The following is a 24,042-nucleotide window of genomic DNA, read 5'->3' as shown; positions in this document are numbered from 1 at the left end:
GAGAAAGTAAAGCCCAGTATTGTGTTTAGGGTTGAACTAGAGAAATTGTTCAGCGCTTATAATGGTGAAGAATAAAGTTATTAATGTAGAAGCAGCAAAGAATCCTGTGGCACCTTATAGACTAACAGACGTTTTGCAGCATGAGCTTTCGTGGGTGAATACCCACTTCTTCGGATGCAAGCAGTGGCATCTGCTTGCATCCGAAGAAGTGGGTATTCACCCACGAAAGCTCATGCTGCAAAACGTCTGTTAGTCTATAAGGTGCCACAGGATTCTTTGCTGCTTCTACAGAACCAGACTAACACAGCTACCCCTCTGAAAGTTATTAATGTGAGTGAAGAAATCTTTGATTCCATGAGGCAGCACCTTACAGAAAATAATTTTGAATTGTTCAGCCACTCGTGGTCAGATTTGTTTGCAGAGCATGAAGTACTTCAGTGTTTGCATTTGGAGAAATGTGTTGGAGCTGTATGCATTTGTAGCACGGGTGACAAGGTATAGGCTGTTAACATGGGATTTGACTGGTCTTTCTGTTATAACGATTTATGGGGGGGATGGGGGAAGCTGTGGTGTACTACTTAGTTTTAAAACAGTGGTGTCCAGCCTGTTGCCCTCAAGGTAGACTGCATTAAAACTTGTGTTTGATTAAGCACTGAAAGTGTTCCATGAGCTGCATCATTTGTCTTTGAAACACTTAGACTTAAAAAGAACAGGAGTACTTGTGGCACCTTAAAGACTAACAAATTTATTTTAGCATGAGCTTTCGTGAGCTGCAGCTCACTTATGCTAAAATAAATTTTAGTCTTTAAGGTGCCACAAGTACTCCTGTTCTTTTTGCGGATACAGACTAACACGGCTGCTACTCTGAAACTTAGACTTAAATCAACCTTGTTGCTATAGAGAATAAGGTAGGGCATTGACTTCAACTGCTCCCTCTGGGCCTTTGTGATGTGAGCTGGGAGTATTCTGAGCAGCTATGGTCTTTTAGCTGCTAGAGCTCAAGGAGGGAGGAGAGAGTTGCTTTCTTCAAACTTTTTGAAACAAAATGTTTGGCTGTCAGGTAGAGAATGTTGTACTCCACCGTCCTGCACCTAGCTTTCAGTGTGCTTGAACACTGAGCAATTTTTGCAGCTTGTCTTCAAGAAGCGTTTAATATGCTGTGATGTCGATTGTTTTAATTGTAAAAACAAACATCTAGCCTGAATGTGGTGATTAAGGTAAGGAAACACTACAATAAAATTGTAACATTCTGGTTGAAGGAATTTCTGTGAAATTTAACTATTGTCTTAACCTGCAGTTAAACCATTTTGACTTAATTCTTGTGAGTTTCATTAGTCCCTTTCAAACTTACCACTATCCACACCATAAGAACTGACCTCTATTTTGAGTAACTATTTTAACAGATTGTTGTAAATATGGGAATTTGTCCCAAGATTATTTCCTCTCCTAGAAGGTCCTTGTTGCTAGTAAGCCAAACTTAGTAACATTGCTAGGGGGAGTGTGTGTGTGGTTGTTTTTTTTGTTGTTTTTGTTTTTTTTGTAGGGGGGGTATTTTTGTGGACATTAAGACTGTGTATGAAGTTGTCTTTGTATAAGCATTTTGATAAATTTCATCTCTGTTCAGTGGAGACATGGTGGGGGGGCAGTCAGTGACTGCAAAATTGGAAAAGAAACTAGAAAGATTTTTATCTAAGCTTCTAAATCAGTGTTGGGGGGGAGAGGATAGAGGAAGTCACTTAAATGTACGCTAAAAGGTTTTTGGCACACTTTAAAAAATATTTACCTATTGTGTGTTCATTTCACTTTCTAACATATCCCTTTTCAATTTTCTGACCTAGTTGTGGCTGAGAATTGTAAGAATTATGTACTTTGTTGAAAACTTGATTGAAATATGTAACGAGTATATAAACTGAAGATATGGAAATAATGCCTCAACACAATCAGTAGCATGCTGCAGTAGAACCTAGCTAACATTTTACAAATTCACAAATCTGATTCTCTCTCTGAAGAAAAAAATCTCCTATCTTCGCAGCAAAGATTTATAGCAGAGTGCCAGAATCAAGTCTCATAATAGGAAGATACTCAGATACTTTTACAAACTATACCTCAGTATTCCTACTTGTATTCAGGAAAGTACTAGTGTAAAATTAAATTATAATGGTCAAATAACAAAATACATTTCATGTTGGTGAATTATCAAGCTGAATAAAACAAGACTTTTTATACAAAGTTCTAGTATATCTGCATTAAATTCCATTTCTTGTACTGGATCCCAGTAAATCTGAAGACATTACAGGGTGGTGGTCATCAAAAATATTCAGTGTTGCATAAGCCAAGGAGCAATGCTTTAAGTGCATCTTGACAGTAAGATGAAATTTATATGCATAGGGAGGATGTGCTTTACATCTTATTCCTTTCTAACTAACATATATGGAGAAGAGAAGTCTTCTAGAGTTTTGATTATATGCACAACTTGTTTGAGATAAATACTTGTATATAAACCACTGTGTATTCTTTAAAATACATTTTGTTCACCTTAAAAGCTGTAACTTTTAATTGCATCTAGTCTCCAGAAGCTGTAAACAGTGTCTGGAGCAGACAGTAATGACAGACCCTGTGCAACATAGAACCAATTAAAGATGATCTTTAGAAGCATTGCTTGTGCAGTTGATATATCCTTGCCTGATGAGGGAGATCAATCATTTTAGTCTTTCCTGCATTAATAGCATTCTGGATGATAGCAGGTACTTATGTAGTTAACTGATTCTCAGTTGTCTCAGTAGTTTATATTGGTCAGGTCCTTAAAGCATAGCAGGGGAGTGAAGTCCCTGTTCCAGCAGCTGTCTGTCTGTTAGAGAGTCGAGAGTCACAAGGAGCAAGCTGAATTAGATGTCTGCCCACAGGGCTGTAATCTTCAGCCTGTGACAGTACTGTGAGCAAGGAAAATGAATTTAACACACTCCTTGCCTCATTTTTTTTCAGATACTGGCCAGAAGAAGAACCCAGACAAGAAAGATGGGCGACGAATGTCTTTTCAGAAGCCTAAAGGGACTATTGAATATACAGTAAGTTGTTGCTTGGCTGTTTAAATATTGCTTTTGCATAGTAATGTGCATAGTCTTGAAGTTTTTGATATGTAATGTAAACAAAATAGCTTTGATTGCCTTTGTTCTCTTCAGTCTGTACTCTACTTCTGATAGTTGATTACCTTATTAGGAATTAAGTAGCTAGTACTCTTAATGTTTTCCAGGAGGGGTATGAAGCATACTGCAAAAGTGAAACTTTAGTTTTCTATAAAAGTTAAATTAATAATTCTATTGATTGACATTTATTCAACTATCTTTTGAAGGCTAATTATTCAATAATTTACAGTAAATAACAAACTATAAAATCACTTATGACTTCTAAAGCTTTCAGCATCATTAACAATCCACTGAATTCAGGAGAAATAATAAAGATAAGGTTAGGTCTGTCTTGGTGGTACCTTTCCAGCATTCTCCTACTAATTTCCATTGATCTATACCTAACAGAGTGTACTCAGAAGTATCTGAAAATGTATTTTCCCAGCAGCATCTGAAAATGGAGCCTTTCTCTGACTGTTATGTTCTTGAAATGACCCTCAAACTGTGCTGCAGTCAGTTTTTCACGTTTTTGGTTACTAGGGGAAACTGAAGTGAGAAATATCTGTCTTGTGTTGTGTTTTAGGCTATATAATTACTGCATATGAATTTTCAATTAACATGTTGGAAAATCAGTCAAGTAGCTCCTGAACAGTTTTGAAGCTTTGTGATGAAATAAAAATAAATATTTTCCTCTCTAAAAATCTGTAAAGAATAGGATATAAAGAGGTCTAGTAAAGAAAATTATGGCTTTATACAGGAGTTAACTTTGTCACTTTTTTCTTATCTACTAATAGGGATTACCTTACCTTCAAGAAATATTGTGGGAGGAGTTGGGGGAGTGGGTTCTTGAGATTAGTTCCAAGCTAACTTTATTAGTCTGGTTTACACAGAAAACAAAACTTCTTACACTTTTGCTGTTGAATCTTTGTTTTATTGAAATTGCAATGTCAATTTAATCTTTCATATGTTGAATTTTTAAAAATACAAGAAATAGACCATATTTTCTTTACCTTTAATACACATACAATGTCATAGAAATTATAATTGCTTCCTAATATCACTGAAATAGCTGGGACAGATTATCAGATGCAACTTTTTAAACCTAAAGTATCAAACTGTCCTTGTACAATTAATACTTCTAATACTGCATACAGATATTCTCTTGTAATTGTATACATCAGTTACTCTGACATGTATGGTGAAACAAAATAGGAAAGTGTGACACGCTATTCTGTAGAATAGTTAATCAAGGGGATGTATTCTAGAAATAATTGTATTTTTGTGCCAAGTACGGTTCTGTATTGCAATAGCTGAGAAGTTTTATTTTTTGGGTGGGGGGGGGGAGTTGTATGTCATAATTGAGTTTGAAACTTGTGTGGCTTGAGAGTTTGTTCACAGTAACACTTTATGCATTGTAGAGGATATCTCCAACCGTACTTACCACTTGATTTAGTGAAGGAATATAGTTCACATAATATGTCTTCCATTAAAGGGATCCCATTTGTGCATCTGCAGCACATATATTTTGATTTGCTTAAGAGTTCAATATTGGTTTAGTCATGCAGTGGTCTCCTTGGTGAAATTTTTCTGTTCACGTGTTCTGTTGCATCAGGCTTATGACAGCTTGCAGTAACGTGTACACATATTATTGCAAGCTGTCGTAAGTTACCATACCACCACCCCATGTGCACACATTGAATTATAGGGCTCTGCAGCCTTTGTATTCAACACATACAACAGGATTTGGGGTTCTGCATCACAGATGGAACCATGATGACCTGCTACCACCCCAGTAACACATGTATGTTCATATTGCACAGATTGAAATACACTTAGATTTCTGATTGCTTCCCTATATCTGTGTGAAGGATTGGGCCTACTTTATAGCGCCCTCTTCCAACTGGACCCAGGCTGATGCCTGCGGAGCTAGCTCTCTTCCTGAGGAAATCCTGCCTGGGGCCCTATCACAGAATCGAGGTAGGGTAGTCACCGGACCAGTTAATTACTGTGGGTTTTATTTCAAGCCTTCTTAATGAAAACAGGATCAGAGCTTCACAGCCTTTCCCCACAAAGCCTGTACGAGTTATGTTCCTTTCCCCACAAATCTATCCCTTACCCCACGAGTTTATCAACCAAAGTTCCTGGCTCTTACCTCAGAGCCCTTTGTGCTAATAGGATTTTTTCCAGTCTCCCTTCTGTCCATCTGTCTCTTGGAGTTGCTCCTCCTAGCAGTTGCTCCAGCCTCTGGCTGGTATTGCCACCTCCTCTCCCATATCCTTCTCCACCTTTTATGAGGATGAGCCAATTAAGTTACTGGTCTTTTTCCCAGGTGCAGTGGGTGGGGCTAATTAGTCAGCCAACTGCAGGCCTCTAACCCCTGAAGAATACTATCTCTAATGCCTTCCTAACCCCATCCTCGCTCCCCACCCTCAAAAAAAGTGGTATCAATAATATATTTTGCTACATGCTATTTTACATCTTTTTGGAGGACACTTGGACCCTATCATTTCTTCCAGCTGCAGATTGTTTACAACAGGGAAAGACTTAAAGTTTATATTCTGTAAAACTCACAGAATGAGATGGTATCGTAGACTTCAGAATCATAGACTTTAAGGTCAGAAGGGACCATTATGATTGTCTAGTCTGACCTCCTGCACAACGCAGGCCATAGAATCTCACCCACCCACTCCTATATCAAACCCCTAACCTATGTCTGAGCTATTGAAGTCCTCAAATCATGGTTTAAAGACTTCAAGGTGCAGAGAATCCTCCAGCAAGTAACCCTTGCCCCACACTGCAGAGTAAGGTGAAAACCCCCCAGGGCCTCTGCCACTCTACCCTGGAGGAAAATTCCTTCCCGACCCCAAATATGGCCATCAGCTAAACCCTGAGCATGTGGGCAAGACTCACCAGCCAGACGCCCAGGAAAGAATTCTCTGTAGTAACTCAGATCCCACCGCAGTTAACATCCCATCACAGGCCATTGGGCATATTTACCGCTAATAGCCTAATTTTGGAAATTAGCTGATCTTTGACTATCCCATCATACCATTCCCTCCATAAACTTATCAAGCTCAGTCTTTTGCCCCCACTGCTCCCCTTGGAAGGCTGTTCCAGAACTTCATTCCTCTGATGGTTAGAAACCTTCATCTAATTTCAAGCCTAAACTTCCTGATGGCGAGTTTATATCCATTTGTTCTTGTGTCCACATTGGTACTGAGCTTAAATAATTCCTCTCCCTCCCTGATATTTATCCCTCTGATATATTTGTAGAGAGCAATCATATCTCCCCTCTGCCTTCTTTTGGTTAGGCTAAACAAGCCAAGCTCTTTGAGTCTCCTTTCATAAGACAGGTTTTCCATTCCTCGATCATCCTAGTAGCCCTTCTCTGTACCTGTTCGTTTGAATTCATCCTTCTTAAACATGGGAGACTAGAACTGCACACACTATTCCAGATGAGGTCTCACCAGTGCCTTGTATAACAGTGCTAACACCTCCTTATCTCTACTGGAAATACCTTGCCGGATGCATCCCAAGACCGCATTAGCTTTTTTCACAGCCGTATCACATTGACGGCTCATAGTCATCCTGTGATCAACCAATACTCCGAGGTTCTTCTCCTCCTCTGTTACTTCCAACTGATGCGACCCCAGCTTATAACAAAAATTCTTGTTATTAATCCCTAAGTGCATGACCTTGCACTTATCGCTATTAAATTTCATCCTGTTACTATTACGCCAGTTTACTGGGTCATACAGCTCTTCCTGTATGATATCTCGGTCCTTCTCTGTATTGGCAGTACCTCCCAGCTTTGTGTCATCTGCAAACTTTATTAGCACATTCCCACTTTTTGTGCCAAGGTCAGTAATAAAAAGATTAAATAAGATTGGTCCACAAACCGATCCCTGAGGAACTCCACTGGTAACCTCCAGCCTGACAGTTCACCTTTCAGTATGACCTGTTGTAGTCTCCCCTTTAACCAGTTCCTTAGCCACTTTTCAATTTTCATATTGATCCCCATCTTTTCCAATTTAGCTAATAATTCCCCTGTAACCATATCAGATGCCTTACTGAAATCGAGGTAAATTAGATCTACTGTGTTTCCTTTCTCTAAAAGAATTGTTACCCTCTCAAAAAAGGAAATCAGGTTGGTTTGACACGATCTACCTTTTGTAAAACCATGTTATATTTTGTCCCAATTACCATTGACCTCAATGTCCTTAACTACTTTCTCTTTCAGTTTTTTTTCCCGAGACCCTGCATACTAGAGATGTCAAAATAACAGACTTGTAGTTACTCAGATCACTTTTTTTCTTTTCCTTAAAAATAGGAACTATGTTAGCAATTCTGCAGTCATACGGTACAACCCCTGAGTTTACAGATTTATTAAAAATTCTTGCTAATGGGCTTGCAATTTCATGTGCCAGTTCCTTTAATGTTCTTGGATGAAGATTATCTGAGCCCCCGAATTTAGTCCCATTAATCTGGTCGAGTTTGGCTTCTACCTTGGATGTGGTAATATCTACCTCCATATCCTCATTCCCATTCGTCATCCTACCATTATCCCTAAGTTCCTCATGAAAGACTGAGGCAAAGTATTTGTTTAGATATTGGACCTTACCTAGATTATCCTTAACCTCCACTCCATCCTCAGTGTTTAGCGTTCCTACGTCTTCTTTCTTTGTTTTGTTTTCTTATTTATATGGCTATATATGGAGGAGGGATAGCTCAGTGGTTTGAGCATTGGCCTGCTAAACCTAGGGTTGTGAGTTCAATCCTTGAACTCTTAGGGCTCTGGGGCAAAATCGGTACTTGGTCCTGCTAGTGAAGGCATGGGGCTAGACTCAATGACCTTTCAGGGTCCCTTCCAGTTCTGTGAGATAGGTATATCTCCATTTATTATTAACCTTTTACTATTGGTTTTAATTCCCTTTGCAGGTCCAACTCTACATTGCTTTTGGCCTTTCTCACTTTATCCCTACATTATCTGACCTCAATAAGGTAGCTTTCCTTGATGATTCCTCCCATCTCCCACTCCTTGTAGGCTTCCTGCTTTTTCTTAATCCCCTCTCTGAGATGCTTGCTCATCCAGCTTGGTCTACAACTCCTGCCTATGATTTTTTTCCCCCTTTCTTGGGATGCAGGCTTCTGATAGTTTCTGCAACTTTTGACTTGAAGTGATTCTAAGCCTTCTCCGCCTTTAGCTCCACAAGTTCTTCAGTCCAATCCACTTCCCTAACCAATTTCCTTAATTCTTTTAAGTTAGCCCTTTTGAAATAAAAAACCCTAGTCACAGATCTCATTTTCGTTTATCCTTCCATTTAGTTTAAACTGAATTAGCTCATGATCGCTCAAACCAAAGTTGTCCCCTACAACCATTTCTTCTATGAGGTACTCACCAAAACCAAATCTAAAATGGCATCCCCTCTTGTTGGTGCAGCAACTGGTGAAGGAATCCATCAGCTATCGCATCCAGGAAAATCTGAGCCCTATTAGTATTAATAGCACTTGTCCTCCAGTCTATATCTGGGAAGTTAAAGTCTCCCATGATCACGGAATTCCCATTAGTATTTATTTCATTAAAAACGTTAAAGAGGTCTTTATCCATATCCAGATCAGATCCCGGTAATCTATAGCACACCACAAGTAATATCCCAAGGGAGGCTCTAGTAGCTTTCTTCCCCAATGTGATTTTTGCCCAGACAGACTCTGTCTTATCCATTCCATCCCTTCTTATTTCTTTACGGTCTACCTCATTATTGATATACAATGCTACTCCACCACCTTTGCCTTTATTTCTGTCTTTCCTAAACAGCACATACCCTTTAAAACCTGTACTCCGGTCGTGACTACTATTCCACCATGTTTCTGTTATCCCTACGATATTTGGTTTCACCTCCTGCACCAGTAACTCTAGTTCCACCATTTTGTTACCTAGGCTCCACGTATTGGTGTACAAACATCTTAATTTTTGCTGTTTGACTTTGCTCACATTCTTTACCCGATTAGACCCAGACATTCTACCATCAGTATCACCTATTAGACTGGTATCTAAACTACCATTCATCCTTATGTCCATTCTCCTACCCACGGCTGTATCCTTTCTTTCTTTGTTTTCTTCCCTCTCAATGTTAAAATCTGGCATGGAGATTACCTGGACATCTCCCAACCATCTCCCCCCAATTGCTAGTTTAAAGCTCTCTTAATCAGTTGTGCCAGCCTCCATCTTAGAAGTCTATTTCCCTCCCTACTCATGTGAAGTCCATTCTGAGAGAACAGTCCTCTGTCCATGAATGCCTTTCAATGGCTATACATCCCAAAGCCCTACTTCATAGTACCACTGCCTGAGCCATCTGTTGATCGTCATAATCTTGTCAGACCTTTGTTGCCCTCTCTAGGAAGAGGCAGAATCCCACCAAAGATCACCTGAGCTATATTGTTCACATATGCATAGTCAGTGTATTTGATTCTAAAAACAGCAACAATTCATAATAATTAGTCCTTCTGGGGCAAATCTCAAAGTCAGACGTAAAAAATCATAGCATACAACTTTTGGACCCTTTTGCCCTTTCTTCTGGTAATTAGCGTCAACTTGGAAAAACTCTCCCTGCATCTGTCAATTCACAAGGCAGTGCCAGGAGATACGATACTGGGGTCCTGTGTTAGCCACGCCTGTATTACGGTCTTGGATAGATAATTGGCTTTGCATGATACAAAGAAATCTGGTCTCATGAGAAATCACTACTATTGTAAATATCAGATTCTTTAATTGTAGGATTTCTCTCCTCTTCTAAATATCAGTCATCTGAGAAACATAAAAGGATGCATCATCTGCTTTAAAACTCCCAATTACAGTGGCTGTTCCTACCCAATTGTCTCTGAAACCTGATACATTGCTCTGTAAAATTTCCTGAAACTATGTTCTGGGTTCTGTTGCTTAATAGACTTCTTCTAGTAGAGAGACAATGTGGGTGAGGTAATACCGTTTATTGGACCATTTCTGCTGACGAGAGAGACAGATCTCTTCTTTCAGATCACCTTGTCTCTCTAATACCCTGGGACTAACATGGCTACAACAATACTGCATACTACTTCTAGTAGGTAGCAGCACTAAAACCACAGAGATCATTAAGTATGTTTTTGAATAGCATTTTCATACTAATAATATCTTATGTCTATGACTCTGAGAGCTTCAATTTTTAATGCATTTATTTTCATGTGATTTGTGTTTAGGTTGCAGCATATAGTAAAGAGCTTTCACGTATTAGAATGATGCCTGATGAATGTCCAAAATATGGTTGCTTTTATCATGCAAGTGCATCTGGAAAGAATTTTTGTTTGGCTGATTCTGTGCATGGTGGCTGGCTTATTTTGGGGGAGAGGATCAGGAGAGAGGGCTAGGAACATAGGACTAATGGGCCAATATTTTTGTTTTGTAGGGATTTTTGCTAGTCTGTCATGGAGGCTCCAAAGAAGGCTTGTTTTAGGTAGCAGTTTTAAACATACTAGTATAAGCACCTTCTCTACATATTCCTCAGACTTTGATGCACCAAAAACTTTTATGCTTGATTTTTATTGTTAGATATGTATGCTAGACATATTTCTGGATACCTCATCCATCCAAAGGTCCAGTTCCTTCAGATTCCTACTGTATTTGGCAATCTCTTCTCTTCCTGCTTTCTGCCTCCTCCATTTCTTTTTCCCAGGGAGATCAGGCTAACCTAGAGAAGGTGGATATTCATGCTGACTTGCTTCAAATAGTCTACTTCTTGCATGACTTCCTAAGAGTCTGTTTTATCACTTGCATTCTATTGATGGTTCTTGTTTCATGACATTAAGTCCGGAAGAAATTAGACTTAAGAAGGTGTATGAGAAGGTTGATAGATGCTGCTCCCGGTTGCTGGAGCGGCAATACTGAGAATGCTTAGTCAGGGCAAACTGCTATAGTCCGGTGGGCACAGACAATCCCCCAAACTGGTGGTTTATTCTATAATCAGGTTTCACTAAACCAGTAACAAAACAGCTTCTGTACTACTTTACTGGTTACCAAGAAGCCAAAATACCTTTCCCTTTAAGCTATACAGCAGGGATCTCAAACTCCTGGCCCACGGGCCATCTGTGGCCTGCCAGCTTCCCCAGTGTGGCCCGCAGGGCTCCAGTAGTTTTGGGGCTGGGTCTCTCCCTTGGCCCCACCTGCTGCCCCTGGGTGCTCCTCCTTCTGGGGCCCCGGCAGCACAGCGGAGCTTAGCGGCATCTGCCTGCTCGCACCAGTGCCTGCCAGCCCCTCCCTGCAGCCCAGGGGCAGGGCTGTGCCTCTGCACGCTGCCCCCGCCCTGAGCGCCCCTGCGGCCAATGGGACGCTGTGGGGGTGGTGCCTGAGGGCAGACACATGCAGAGGCCCCCCAGCTTGCCCCGCCTTGGAGCCCCAGGTAAGCGATGCATCCTCCCACAGCCTGCACCCCCATTCTCTCCTGCCCCCAAACTCCCTCCCAGAGCCTGCACCCAGTCCCCACACCTCCTCCCGCCTCCAAACTCCTTCCTGGAGCCTGCACCCCCTTCCCTCATACCCCCATCCCCTACCCCAGACCCCCCCCCCAAACTCTGTCCCGGAGCCTTAGGCAGTTGGGGGGTGGAATTTTTGGGGGCTGGGTTCTGGGCAGCATGAGTGATATTGGCCCGCTGGGAGGATTTGAGGACTGGCACAGGCCCTAAGGTAAATTGAGTTTGAGACCCCTGCTATACAGCCTTTGGTTCACACTGAGACAGCCAAGTCTAATATAGTGTTGGTTACTAACAGCCTTATTCACCATATATAAAGTTTTACCAATCCCAAAGATCGGGCATATTACCCACCAGGTCAATTAATATTTCAGCTCTTGCCCAAGTACATACTTAGAGCCAGTCCTTATTAACTAAATCTAAGATTTATTAAAAGAGTTGCTTTGGTTAAAGATCATTATACATACACATGAATAGAGTTCTTATGTCAATTTCATAGCAGATGGTGAAGCTGCTGATTTTGCAAAATCTTTCTGGAATCAATTTAAAAGGTTATAGTCCAGTTGGCAGTCCATGTGCAGAGAGCTTGTTCAAATTCTTCCATGAGAATTTTCAGGGTGGATCCAGAATAACCTGGAGACCTCAGTCTTGTGGGCTTATACTTCCCCTGTCAAAGTTTAAGCAGGTCTGAGATAGTAAGGATCAGGCCCGAGACTTCCTTTATAGCTGAAGTTCAGCAGTGGTCTCCGCAGGCCCTCCTGGGCTGAAGAAGCGTTCATGTATATTGTTGCTTTGAAGCTAATCTATTTCCTAGGCATACAAGGGTAACTAGTTGCATTCATTAGCACAAGGAAATTAACCATGAACCAGTTCGCAGGTAGTTTACTACAAACTTCAAACAGAAATGAAAACAATAATATTACACCACAAGTCCCATCTAAATAATGATATCCACTTTTGATCTCTGAATCAATACTGTTTAGCATCTACAAGCTAATTAAATCACATTTTTAAACTTCGAACAAGATATAGGTAAGCACAGACAAATATAATTAGTATTTAATTCTCTACTGATACAGGCCTACATGTCAAGGATTCTAGTCTATTTAACATGGCTTTGCTAGCTATCTACAAGGAATGTCCCTGTTTACTATTTCAGTGTTCTTCTAATATGTCCTTACGGGTGGCTTTTAAGTCATCCATCCTGCTGGTTACTTAACCCTCACTGGTTCAGCATCACAGAAGATTGTAAACTCTCAATAGCTTAAAGACGCCCTACTCTTGAGTGTCTGAGGACCCTTGTCTTAATCCTTGTGGGTCTTCAAGTCTAGTCTTTGGCACGCACTCATTTTGATGACCTGTGTAGCCAAATGTAAGAGTGAAAGTGCAAACTAAATATGTGATATGTCCCTTGTAATGGACCGATCAAGTAGCTTGCCTGTAAGTTTTTACTAAAACCTCTGATCATAACTACAGTAACTCCTCACTTAACGTCCTCCCACTTAACGTTGTTTCAAAGTTATGTCGCTGCTCAATTAGGGAACATGCTCGTTTAAAATGTCATTTGATTGCCTGCTCTGTCCACTGCTTGTAAGATTCTGTGGAAGAGCAGTGACTTTACAAGGGAGCATTGCACAAGTTCCTCTTCTCCACCTCCTTCCCCCTCCCTCTCAGTGCCTCCTCTACTGTCAAACAGCTGTTTGCCGTCGCTTAGGACTTTCTGGGGGGGAGGGGGAGGAGGAGGAGCAGCAGAGAAGCGCCATGTCTCTGCCCCCCCCGCCAGAAAGTCCTAAGCGCGAAGCACTGGAAGGGAGGGGGAGGAGCAGGGAAGCGCCATGTCTCCGCTCCTGCCCCTCCCTCTCAGAAAGTCCTAAGCACCACCAAACAGCTGTTTAGTGGCGCTTAGGACTTTCGGGGGGGAGCGGGGATGTGATGTGCTCCAGAGAGGAGGTGGGAAGAGGTGGGCCTGGAGTGGAGCGGGGACAGGAAGAGGCGGGCCTGGAGCATCCCCCGGGAAAGTCGGCACCTGTTCTTCTCAGGGGAAGCTGCTGCTACTGCTGCGAAGGTGCTTCCTAGGGTCCCTGCCTGCAGCAGGCTGTGCCTGTGTCAAGTTTATCCAGGGGCACTTCCCAACCACAGTACAGTACTGTACAGTATATAATGCCTTTTGTCTGCCCCCAAAAAATTTCCTTGGGGCCTAACCCCCTGCATTTACATTAAATCTTATGGGAAAATTGGATTCGTTTTAACTTAAAGTTGCATTTTTCAGGAACATAATTACAACATTGAGTGAGGAGTTACTGTACTGAAAATGGTTTGCCAGTAGTTGCAGAAAACTTGTGCCTGGGTGCTCCACTCTGATAGCTCACTTGATGGACTTAACTCAAATCACTACCCTTAGGATATCCTCACTGTGAGAGAAACTGGTATTCAAAAACATGTCAAGCAATGAAGTGGTCAGTAGTGCCTCTCTTTTGACAAGTTTCACCTGTGTCTACCCTCAGTGGTTGCATGGTATGGAAGATACCAAGTGCAGGACTGTGTACTGGCAGCTAGCCTTACTCCTTTTGTGCTGAATGGGTGATTGTTGGGGTTTTTTTCTTCCTTTTCCCCCTGCACTCTACCCCATGTGAGTGGGTTGAGAGAATGTGGCTTCTGCCGAGTACAGTTTTTTTTATATTTTGGAGGGAGGAAGAGAGGAGAAAAGCGTCTAAGACAGGGGTCGGCAACCTTTCAGAAGTGCTGTGCCGAGTCTTCATTTATTCACTCTAATTTAAGGTTTCGCATGCCAGTAATACATTTTAACATTTTAAAAAGGTCTCTTTCTATAAGTCTATAATATATAACTAAACTATTGTTGTATGTAAAGTAAATAAGGTTTTTAAAATGTGTAAGAAGCTTCATTTAAAATTAAATTAAAATGCAGAGCCCCCCGGACCGGTGGCCAGGACCCGTCAGTGTGAGTGCCACTGAAAATCAGCTTGCATGCCGCCTTCGGCACACATGCCATAGGTTGCCTACCCCTGGTCTAACAGTTCATGTGCTCCATCTGATCACCAGCTGAAAGGTAAATAACTCCATGTTTGTGGCTTGGTTCTCCACTGACTTGCATCTTTTGTAATTGCATCTATGCAAAGGGAGTGTAAAATGCTACCAGATTAGAACTTTACACTTGGTTGGATAGATATAAGCAACTACACAAGGCGCAAGCCAGCGGAGAATAAGGCCGAATACATTCACACAGCTGAAATGGAGCTAGTCTGGTGACTGACTCATAGATAGGAAAGCTAGGAGGAGAGCTTTCGGGGGTGTGGCTTTTTGCTTTTTGTTTTTAATTTAAAATGAAAACACAACCTTCTCAGAAGAGAGGAAGCAAAGCTCCATGTTTGCTTGTTAATAGTCTGTGTGGTAGACCAGACTGAGTGGTCCTCAATTTGTTTTATAGGTTTGTCAAATGTGCTTCTGTTTTAATTGTGTGTTTAGGAACTTGGATATAAAAAAGGGTGGTGAAAAGGAGTCAAACTTGCTCACTGAAAATCTTTTGATAACTCCAAAATGTTTTGGAACAATTGGCCTACTCAGGACTGGCTTATAGTGAGATATTGCTGTGTGTTGGAAATAGATGTTAGATTATGGTGGTACTTTGCATGAAAATTGAATTACCCCTGCAGTTTAAATAGAGTGTGCTTTTTTGCTCATCTTAAATTATAGAAGTTGACTAATGGTACAAGTTTATCCAGTTTAGCAACTAACAATTGAGTTCTATTGTGTGTATGAACTTTGTTAGATGAAACCCAAAGCAACTTTACATAATGAATTTTAATGAATGTTAGTGTGTAGAGCTCTGGATACAACACTTTACTTTCTGACTTGACTGTCAACTTATTGCCATGTCTGTAATGAACAATAAATGCCTGGCTCTTGTTATGTTCCTCTTTTGGTATTTGGTTTTGTAATACTAATTAAAAAGTGACATTTGGAATAATGGAGTTCTTTACTTTTGCATAAACACATACAAAAATGTTGACATCACCAAGGAATATTAAAATATTAAGATGTTCATTCTTGCATACATGACTCTAGAAGTTTCCAAATGTCAGTTGAGCAGTTGGTTACAAAATAACTAAGTTTGCACATGGCAGAAAACATATACATGAAAGTATCTAGATAATTAGCTTCTTGCATAAACCTATTATGTCAGTGTACACACTACAGCCTTGCTTCTGCCGACATAAGTGTTCTCCTGCACCGGCATAACAACCCCACCTCCACAAGAGGCATAAGCTTATTTTGTGTAGTTAGGCCAATGCAGTGTCCCTGTAGACACTGTTACGTTCTTGTGAATTTCACTGTTTGGCTAGACTGAACGTAGGTTGATTTCAGTTTATAGGGTAGACGTACCCTTAATTGTGTTCACATGGTTGAGTCACTTCCACATTAGCCTTTTTTCTAAAGTAAAGAAATACTTTGGCGTCCAAAATTGCGGTTTAAGAGCATATGATTGTGATGTGTTCTCAGATACATCAAAAATCATCCCTGAAGCTTCCACCTTTGACTTTGAGTGTTTAAAAAATCAGAAATGGGAAATATGTGGATAAACTAACTATCTTTTCTAAAGAAAAGCCACTCTGCTAATAATACTTAGCGAAATTTTACTAGTAGTGCCAGTTTCTTCCAGTCCCCTGGGATAGAAATTACGAGGTGCAAGGGAGAACATGGAGCTGCGGAAGGAGAACTTCCTTCAAAGCTGCCTTTTCTATTCATCCTTATGATCTGCCTGAAAGAATCTTCCAGCTCCTTATTGTAGCAAAAGATAATGAATTAACCCTCACAAACCTACTTCTTCTTCCTGGAAAGCCATATTTTCTTCTTCCTATGTCCAGTACTGCTTACAAAGTTTGTTTTACCCTGCCAAGACATTTAGGTTGCTCCACAAACCATTAAAATACAGCACAGTTTACAAAACGAGGATAACCAGTAGAATCCTTATTGACCAGGGGGAAGAGTGGAGAAACCAACTAATGCACAAGACTTTTATTACAGCAACTCATTTCTCTCTTCTATATATAATATATGGAGAAATGCGCACATACACAGAGGTATTTGAGACACATTAATTTAAATTATGGCTGCAGCTGTCTGAATTTTCTTACTTCCTTAAGACTCAGCTATTGCGGAGCTGAGTATCTGCAACACCTGTTGAAGATTCTTTTCACTAGCTTTTATGTGCCCACCATGGAAAAAGCAATAGTCAAATGTTTGAATCTCTTTGTATTACAGTACGTGCTGTTCTTATCTTCTGAAGTTACTTGATTTTTATTCCTGTTTCTACCAACTGCCTTGCTCTGAAATGTTCCCTGTTTGCTTGATCTACATTTATCACCTGTTTCATTTATGCTACACCACTAAAAGGGATGCTCAAACAAATAGTTTCTAAATTTTAGATTATGGGTTATTTCTCTCTTGAATTTTTTTTTAAAAGTTAAGAACAGAAATGTTACTTTTGGTTGAAAAGTGTGTGGGGGATTTTGTGTGTTTTTTGGTGTGTGTGTGTGTGTGTGTGGAGGGGGGGTTTGTAAGGCTGACCATTATACTATTTCATAACAGAAATCAAAGATTGGTCATCTTAATCTTTTTCCATTATCCAAGTAGAGTGAAAAGCAAACTGAAGTGAACACTGTAAAGAAACAATTCTAATTATTAGGCCGTGATCGTCTAAGACTATCTGTCTTTTTTTCCTCAGTGTACTGCTCCTTCATATACAAGAATAATTTGGAGATTATTTCTACACTGTCAACCTGTGTTCGCTGTTGCCACTCAATTGTTAACAAATAAATTAACAGAGATAATGCTTGTCCCTGAATAGATCCTTGTGGGATTCCAGCTGTTCTTGTCATTCCTTCTAATATACTTTAATAATGGCCTCAAAATGCTGTGATCTAGGTGATATTAATGACACTTGATGGGATGATTCTCATGACAGGAATGTTAAAATCAATGGCTTTAACCTAGTTAGGAAGGACCGAGTGCCCAAAAAGGGATGGGGAATGTCAAAAATGGTATTACCTGTTTCCGAGTTACTGATAACTCAGAAGAAAATAATCTTGAGTACTTATTGATCAATGTCTTAACAGATAAAGCACAAGGTTTGATACTGGTGTCTGCTACAGACCACCAAAGCATACTTGTGGAATAGGATGAGCATTTCCTTACACACCTGATTGTAATGTGTAAGAAAAATAGCTGTGAGATCATGGGGGACTCCAGTTTGAGTGACACATGTACTGATAGCAGGAGACCTCCAGCTACCAGTACTAAAACATTCTTTGAATTTCAAATGTTATAGATGACAACTTCCTAACTAAGTGTTGCATTCAACATGGGAGAAAAGTCTATATTAGACCTCATCTTGACAGCTAAAGAGGAACTGATCACCAAAATAAAAAATTAATGGTAACTCTAGGTACAAGTGATTGACTTGATCACATTTATAATGTGCAAACAGAATAAAATCCAGACCAATGAGATAGATAGATATATAGATATAGATACGTGCTTTAAAACGGACAGTTTCACAAAGCTGAAAACAGTTGAAACAAATCAGCTGGGAGGAAGAATTTAATCAGAAAAACGTGAATGATAATTGGGAATCATTTAAGAACAATTTACTAGATCCTCTAAAAGCTACAATTGAGGAAGGAGACCACATTGATTCATTTTTTAAAAAAAAATGACCTGATTTAGAGGGGCAGTGAAGGCAGCTATGACTTTTTTTTTTTTAAAGTTACAAATGGAAGAAACGAGATATTGGTAGTAATGAATATGAATCAGAAGCTAGGGCTTGTAGAAAATTGATAAGGGAAGCAAAGGGACACAAGGAAAAGTCTGTCACCAGCAGAGTTAAGAGCAATAAGGAAGGAGGAGTTTAAGGTGATTAGGAACAAAAAGAATCCTGACAATGGCATCAGTCCATTACTAGATGGAAATTGTAGAATTATCATTAGTAATACATAAAAGGAAGAAGTATTCAATAAATATTTCTGTTCTATGTTGGGGAGGAGGGCAGGGGGAGGGGCAGGTGTTATGTTATATACGACAACACTCATTCCATTCCACTATTATTTCAGGAGGATATTAAACATCAGCTACTAAAATTGACACTCATCTGAACACCCCTCCCCCCCCATCCTGTCCAGATAACTTGCATCCAAGGGTTCTAAAAGAGCTGGCTGAGGAGCCTGTTAGATTTTTAATGTTGGCTTTTTTTCAATAAATCTTGCAGCACTCAGCTCTTGGCCCTATGCTATTTAACATTTTTTATTGATGAAATGGGAAGAAACTATAAAATAATCACTGATAGTTTGCTGATGACACACTGCATGAGTGGTAAATAATGAAGAGGACAGCTCACTGTTTCAGTGCAATCTGGATTGATTGGGAAGCTGAACGGAAGCAAAGAATGTGCATTTTAATCAGTTCAATGTAAATGTATACATTAGGAACAAAGAATGCAGGTCAGACTTACATGATTCGCGGGGAGGGAGTCTATACTAAGAATAAGTGACCTTGGAAGAGATTTGGGGGTTGTGGTGCGCAGCTGAACAGGAGTTTCTAGTGTGACTCTTTGGTGAAACGGGCTAATGCACTTCTTGGATGCATAAATAGGGATATCTCAAGCAGGAGTAGAGGATATTTTATTTCTGTATTTGGCAGTGATGCGTCTGCTGATGGAATACTGAGTCCAGTTCTGGTGTCAGCAGTTCAAGAAGAATGTTAAATTGGAGAATGTTCAGAGAAGAGCCACAAGAAAACATTAAAGGATTAAGGATAAGAAAACATGCTTTATAGTGACTGAATTCCTTGAGTCTATCTGCTTTTACAGATCCAGACTAACACGGCTACCCCTCTGATACTTGAGTCTATCTATTTACCTTAATAAAGAGAAAGTTAAGGGGTGACTTGATTGCAATCTCTAAGTATCTTAATGGGGAACAGATATTTAATAATGAGCTCTTCAGTCTAGCAGAGAAAGGTATAACATGATTCAGTGGCTGGGAGTTGAAGTTAGACAAATTCAGACTGGAAATAAGGTGTGCATTTTTAACAGTGAGAGTAATTAGCTATTGGAACAACTTAGCCAGGGTCATGGTGAATTCTTCATCAGTGGCTATTTTAAAATCAAGATCGAATCTTTTTTTCTAAAGATCTGCTCTAGGAATTGTTTTAGGGAAGTTCAATGACCTATGTTATACTGGAAGTCAGACTAGATGATCAGAACAGTCCCTCCTGCCCTTGAAATCTATGAACAATTTAATCTGACCACAGCTTTTCTTTATCAGTTTTAAAAGACTGAAGTGAGCACCCCACACTCATCCTCTGCAATTCTGCTTAGACAGCAAGCACTCCACAGCTCATCCTGTCTATCTTTACAAGCAAGCTGCTAGACAGACAGATTTAAAAAAAAAAGACTCAAGAAGGACAAGTTTACACTTAAAACATTGCATTGGTGTAGCTACACTGGTGCAGTAGTGTCACTATAGTGCTTTAATGAAGATGCCCTATGCTGGGAGAGAGCGCTCCCATCGGTGTTTATAATCCATCTTCATGAGAGACAGCAGCTATGTCAACAGGAGAAGCTCTCCTGCCAGTGTAGTGCTGTGTACAGAGGGGGTTAGGTCAGTATAACTACGTCGCTCAGGGGTGTAGATTTTTCATACCCCTGAGTGATGTAGTTATACCAATATCTGTCTGAAGTTTAGATCAGACCCAAGAAACCAACCCTAGGAAAACCTTACCAATTCATGTTCAAGTCTTGGGGAGAAGTTAACTAACACACTGCCAAGGGATTACATTTAAAACTCTTATTTTGCTAGTCTCAAGTTAAAACAGCATTTTAATATTCCCGCAGTTTCTCCTGTTTATCTACAAGAGTTAAACCATGGAATCCTGGACAGGAGAAGGGGGGTAGTGGGCTAATGAGTGGGGTTTAATGGGATTTAAGATTCTTAACATTGGTTAATTGTCCTCTCAAGACCACTCCTTAAATGGCTGCTTCTAAGTAGCTGATTTAAATATTTTCCTTGGTTTCATAGGATGTAGTTCAGACTGCTTACTTTGCCAAATATATACTGGCTAATTATTTTGCTAATAATGAACAGGTCCACCTGCCCTGCAACAAAGCTATTTTGCCCATCTAGTTATCTAAGGATATACTAAAGAATGGATTCACAATAATTTTTGGGAAACAATATACTTTGATCTTAATTTACCAAGAGGAAATCACACTTCAGAGGTATAGTCTCTGTTATGTGCTCCACAATAACATGCAGAAAAGGTTGTAATGGAAGTAAATTATTTTATCTTTTATGTTCAGTTATTTGTGTTCCCTTTTCCTTTTAAAAATAATAAAATAGCCATGGTTATTAACTGTAATTATTTTGCTTGGTCTTGATCATGGTGTCCGTTAAGGTATTTAATTAAGCTCAAAAAAACAAACTAACAAAAAAAAAACCCCCTGTAACTGAATAGTGGGAGTCACACCCCTGAGTTGACAGAGTTACAGTTAGTAAGAGCTGACCTATTATTTCTTAATTCTCTATACTGATATATTTTTCGTAATTTTTAAAACAAAATTACTTGGCATCCAGCAGTTTACAACTATCCCTTTCAGCCCCACATATCTTACACAAAAGGTAAGGCAAAACATAGTTCTACTTACTTTGTATTTGTTGTAAATTATTTTCAACACTAATTATGAATTTATAGTTACAACGAAGGTCAAATTTATTTAGGCTTGGCAGAAAATTTGATTTTTTTTTTGTTTTATAACGTTTGGTAATATTGACGTATTGATGTTTTGTCTTTAAGCATGTTAATTTTTATCATTTTCAGTTGCACAAAACTATGGGGGTAAGACAATTGCTTAATGATATGCTGAGATTAAAAAAGTGTAAAATTTTGTAACTGTTAAAATACAAATTGTCAACATTGCATATCCAAACACACAAAGTAAGTATCCTTAAATCAAACTCTAAATTCTCAAGCAGCATTTTTTTCTTTTTATTATTGATGAAAATAGTGTGTGTGTGTATATGAGTACAGTAATGCCTCACTTAAGGTTGTAGTTATGTTCCTGAAAAATGCTACTTTAAGCGAAACAATGTTAAACGAATCCAAATTCCCCATAAGAATTAATGTAGGTGGGGGGGTTAAGTTCTGGAAGAGGGTGTGATATTTCCCAGGGAATGCCTTACTGCTAAATGATGAACTAGCACTCGCTGAGCCCTCAAGGGTTAACACGTTTTTAATGTAGCCTCACACTGTACAAGGTATCATGAATGGAGGGGGGAGAGGCGCGCGCACACTGTGTGTGTGTGTGTGTGTGTGTGTGTGTGTGTGTGTGTGTGTGTGAGAGAGAGAGAGAGAGAGATGTGCATTGCCCCTTTAAGTACGTTGACCCCACTCTCAAGTATATTACCTCTTTAAGTAGATGAGCAATTTGAGACAGCAGCTGCTGCCAGCAAGCTCCCTCCATCCTGAGCACTGTCATCTCTCTTCCCCCACTCCTCCCCTGGCTCTGTGGAGATAAGGTACAGAAGCGGGGGGGAGGGGGGCAGGAGTACATTAGCACCCCTCTTCCCCTTTCCTCCCTCCCCGCCCCACACAGCAAGCAGGAGGCTCCCAGGAGCAGCTCCAAGGCACAGGGCAGGAGCAGCACATGGCAGCAGGGGGAGGGGCAGCTGAACTGCCCAGCAATTGATAGCCTGCTTGGCGGCTGCTGCACTGGGAACTCTAGGGAGGGTGAGGAGGGGCTGCTCGTCCACCCTGGTTCCAAGCCCTCACCACTAGCTCCAACAGGCTGCTCTTTGTGCAAGCAGTGGACAAAGCAGGCAGCTGCCAAACAACGTTATAAGGGAGCATTACGCAACTTTAAGCGAGCATGTTCTCTAATTGATCAGCAATGAAACGACATTGACCGGGACGACTTTAAATGAGGAGTTACTGTATTGTGAAATTAGTGTTTACTGATAAATCTAATCATTCCAAGTCTAAATTAATTAAATGACACTTTTTAACATAAGCTGTAAATATCTCTGTCCTAACTATATCTTTCTGGTACAAATTCCTGTTTTCAGCTTTTCATCCCATCCTCTATAAGAATGCTTTTTAAAAAAAAAAAAAAATTTAGAACTCAGATCAGTTTACTCTCAGTGCCATGTCTGAAGGAATTATAGAACATTCTGGATTTCCTTTGCTCATTTAAGGCATAGTCCTTTTAAATGTACGTAGTAGTTTCCCTACAAAAGGAATTGGGGTTTACAAGAAGAATACAGTAGAACCTCAGAGTTATGAACTGACTGGTCAACCACACACCTCATTTAGAGCCAGAAGTACGCAATCAGGCTGTGGCTGAGACAAAAGAAATATGATGTTCGTCCATCGTTGTCGATGAAGACCTCAACAACTCATTCTTTCGATGACCGGACTCTGTGCGTCCGAAGATGACTGATCAGTCCGATTTGGGCATGGAACGTCCTGTCACACGTTGGGCAGACATGTGATGGCACTGTCGATGATGTGCGGGCAGCTCTGGACTTGCGCAGCTCACGCTTTCTTTCAGCCTCAGCAGTACGCCTCGCCTCAGCGGTATTACTGCCTGTGTGAATGAGGCTGCGCCATGCTGGACGGTTCAGTGCGAGGGTTTCCCATGTGGCGGTGTTAATCTCAAAGGACTTCAGAGAGGTCTTCAGCGTGTCCTTGAACCGCTTCTTTTGTCCTCCATGGGAGCGCTTTCCCTGGGCGAGTTCTCCGTAGAAGAGCTGTTTAGGAATGCGCTCGTCTGACATTCTCACGACATGTCCAGCCCATCTGGTCTGGGCTCTCATCAGCAGTGTGTGAACTGACGGCAGACTGGCTCTGATAAGGACTTCAGTATCGGGCACTTTGTCCTGCCATCTGATTTTTAGAAGCTTTCGCAGACAGGAAGTGTGGAAGTGATTGAGCCTTCGTGCATGACTCCGATAGACAGACAGTCCACGTCTCGCAGGCGTACAGCAGAGTTGGAAGCACCACTGCTCGGTAGACCTTCAGCCTCGTTGGTAGGCTGATCCCTCGACGTTCCCAGACGTTGGAGCACAATCGGCCAAATGCAGAGCTGGCTTTAGCAATTCTGCACTTTACTTCTTCATCGATTGACACTGCTCGAGAAAGGGTACGGCCCAGGTACGTGAAGTGGTCCACTGCCTGAAGTCTCTGTCCATTTACAGTGATGGATGGTTCTGAGTACAGAGTGTGGAGAGCTGGCTGGTGCATGACCTCAGTCTTCTTGATGTTAATGGTGAGGCCGAAGCTGTTGCATGCAGATGAAAACTTGTCCATACTGGCTTGCATTTCTGGCTCTGTACTAGCATTCAGAGCACAA

The 24,042-nt window shown here is 40.7% G+C and overlaps 1 protein-coding gene across 7 annotated transcripts in view; it reads left to right on the top strand.

Moving 5' to 3' along the window:
• The window catches only part of OXR1 (oxidation resistance 1), a 556,965-nt gene that overhangs the window by 423,489 nt on the left and 109,434 nt on the right, over positions 1–24,042 (top strand). For all 7 annotated transcript variants that reach the window (XM_045003186.1, XM_045003185.1, XM_045003187.1 and 4 more), the window contains one exon: positions 2,983–3,065. In XM_045003186.1, coding sequence (XP_044859121.1) covers positions 2,983–3,065 — 83 coding nt within the window. The remainder of the gene's footprint in view (positions 1–2,982; positions 3,066–24,042) is intronic.

The sequence above is a fragment of the Mauremys mutica genome, chromosome 2 (genome assembly GCF_020497125.1).
Source record: "Mauremys mutica isolate MM-2020 ecotype Southern chromosome 2, ASM2049712v1, whole genome shotgun sequence".
Taxonomy (NCBI): Eukaryota; Metazoa; Chordata; order Testudines; family Geoemydidae; genus Mauremys; species Mauremys mutica.
Note: the sequence above shows the minus strand (reverse complement) of the source record. Positions and strands in the feature narration are given on the sequence as shown.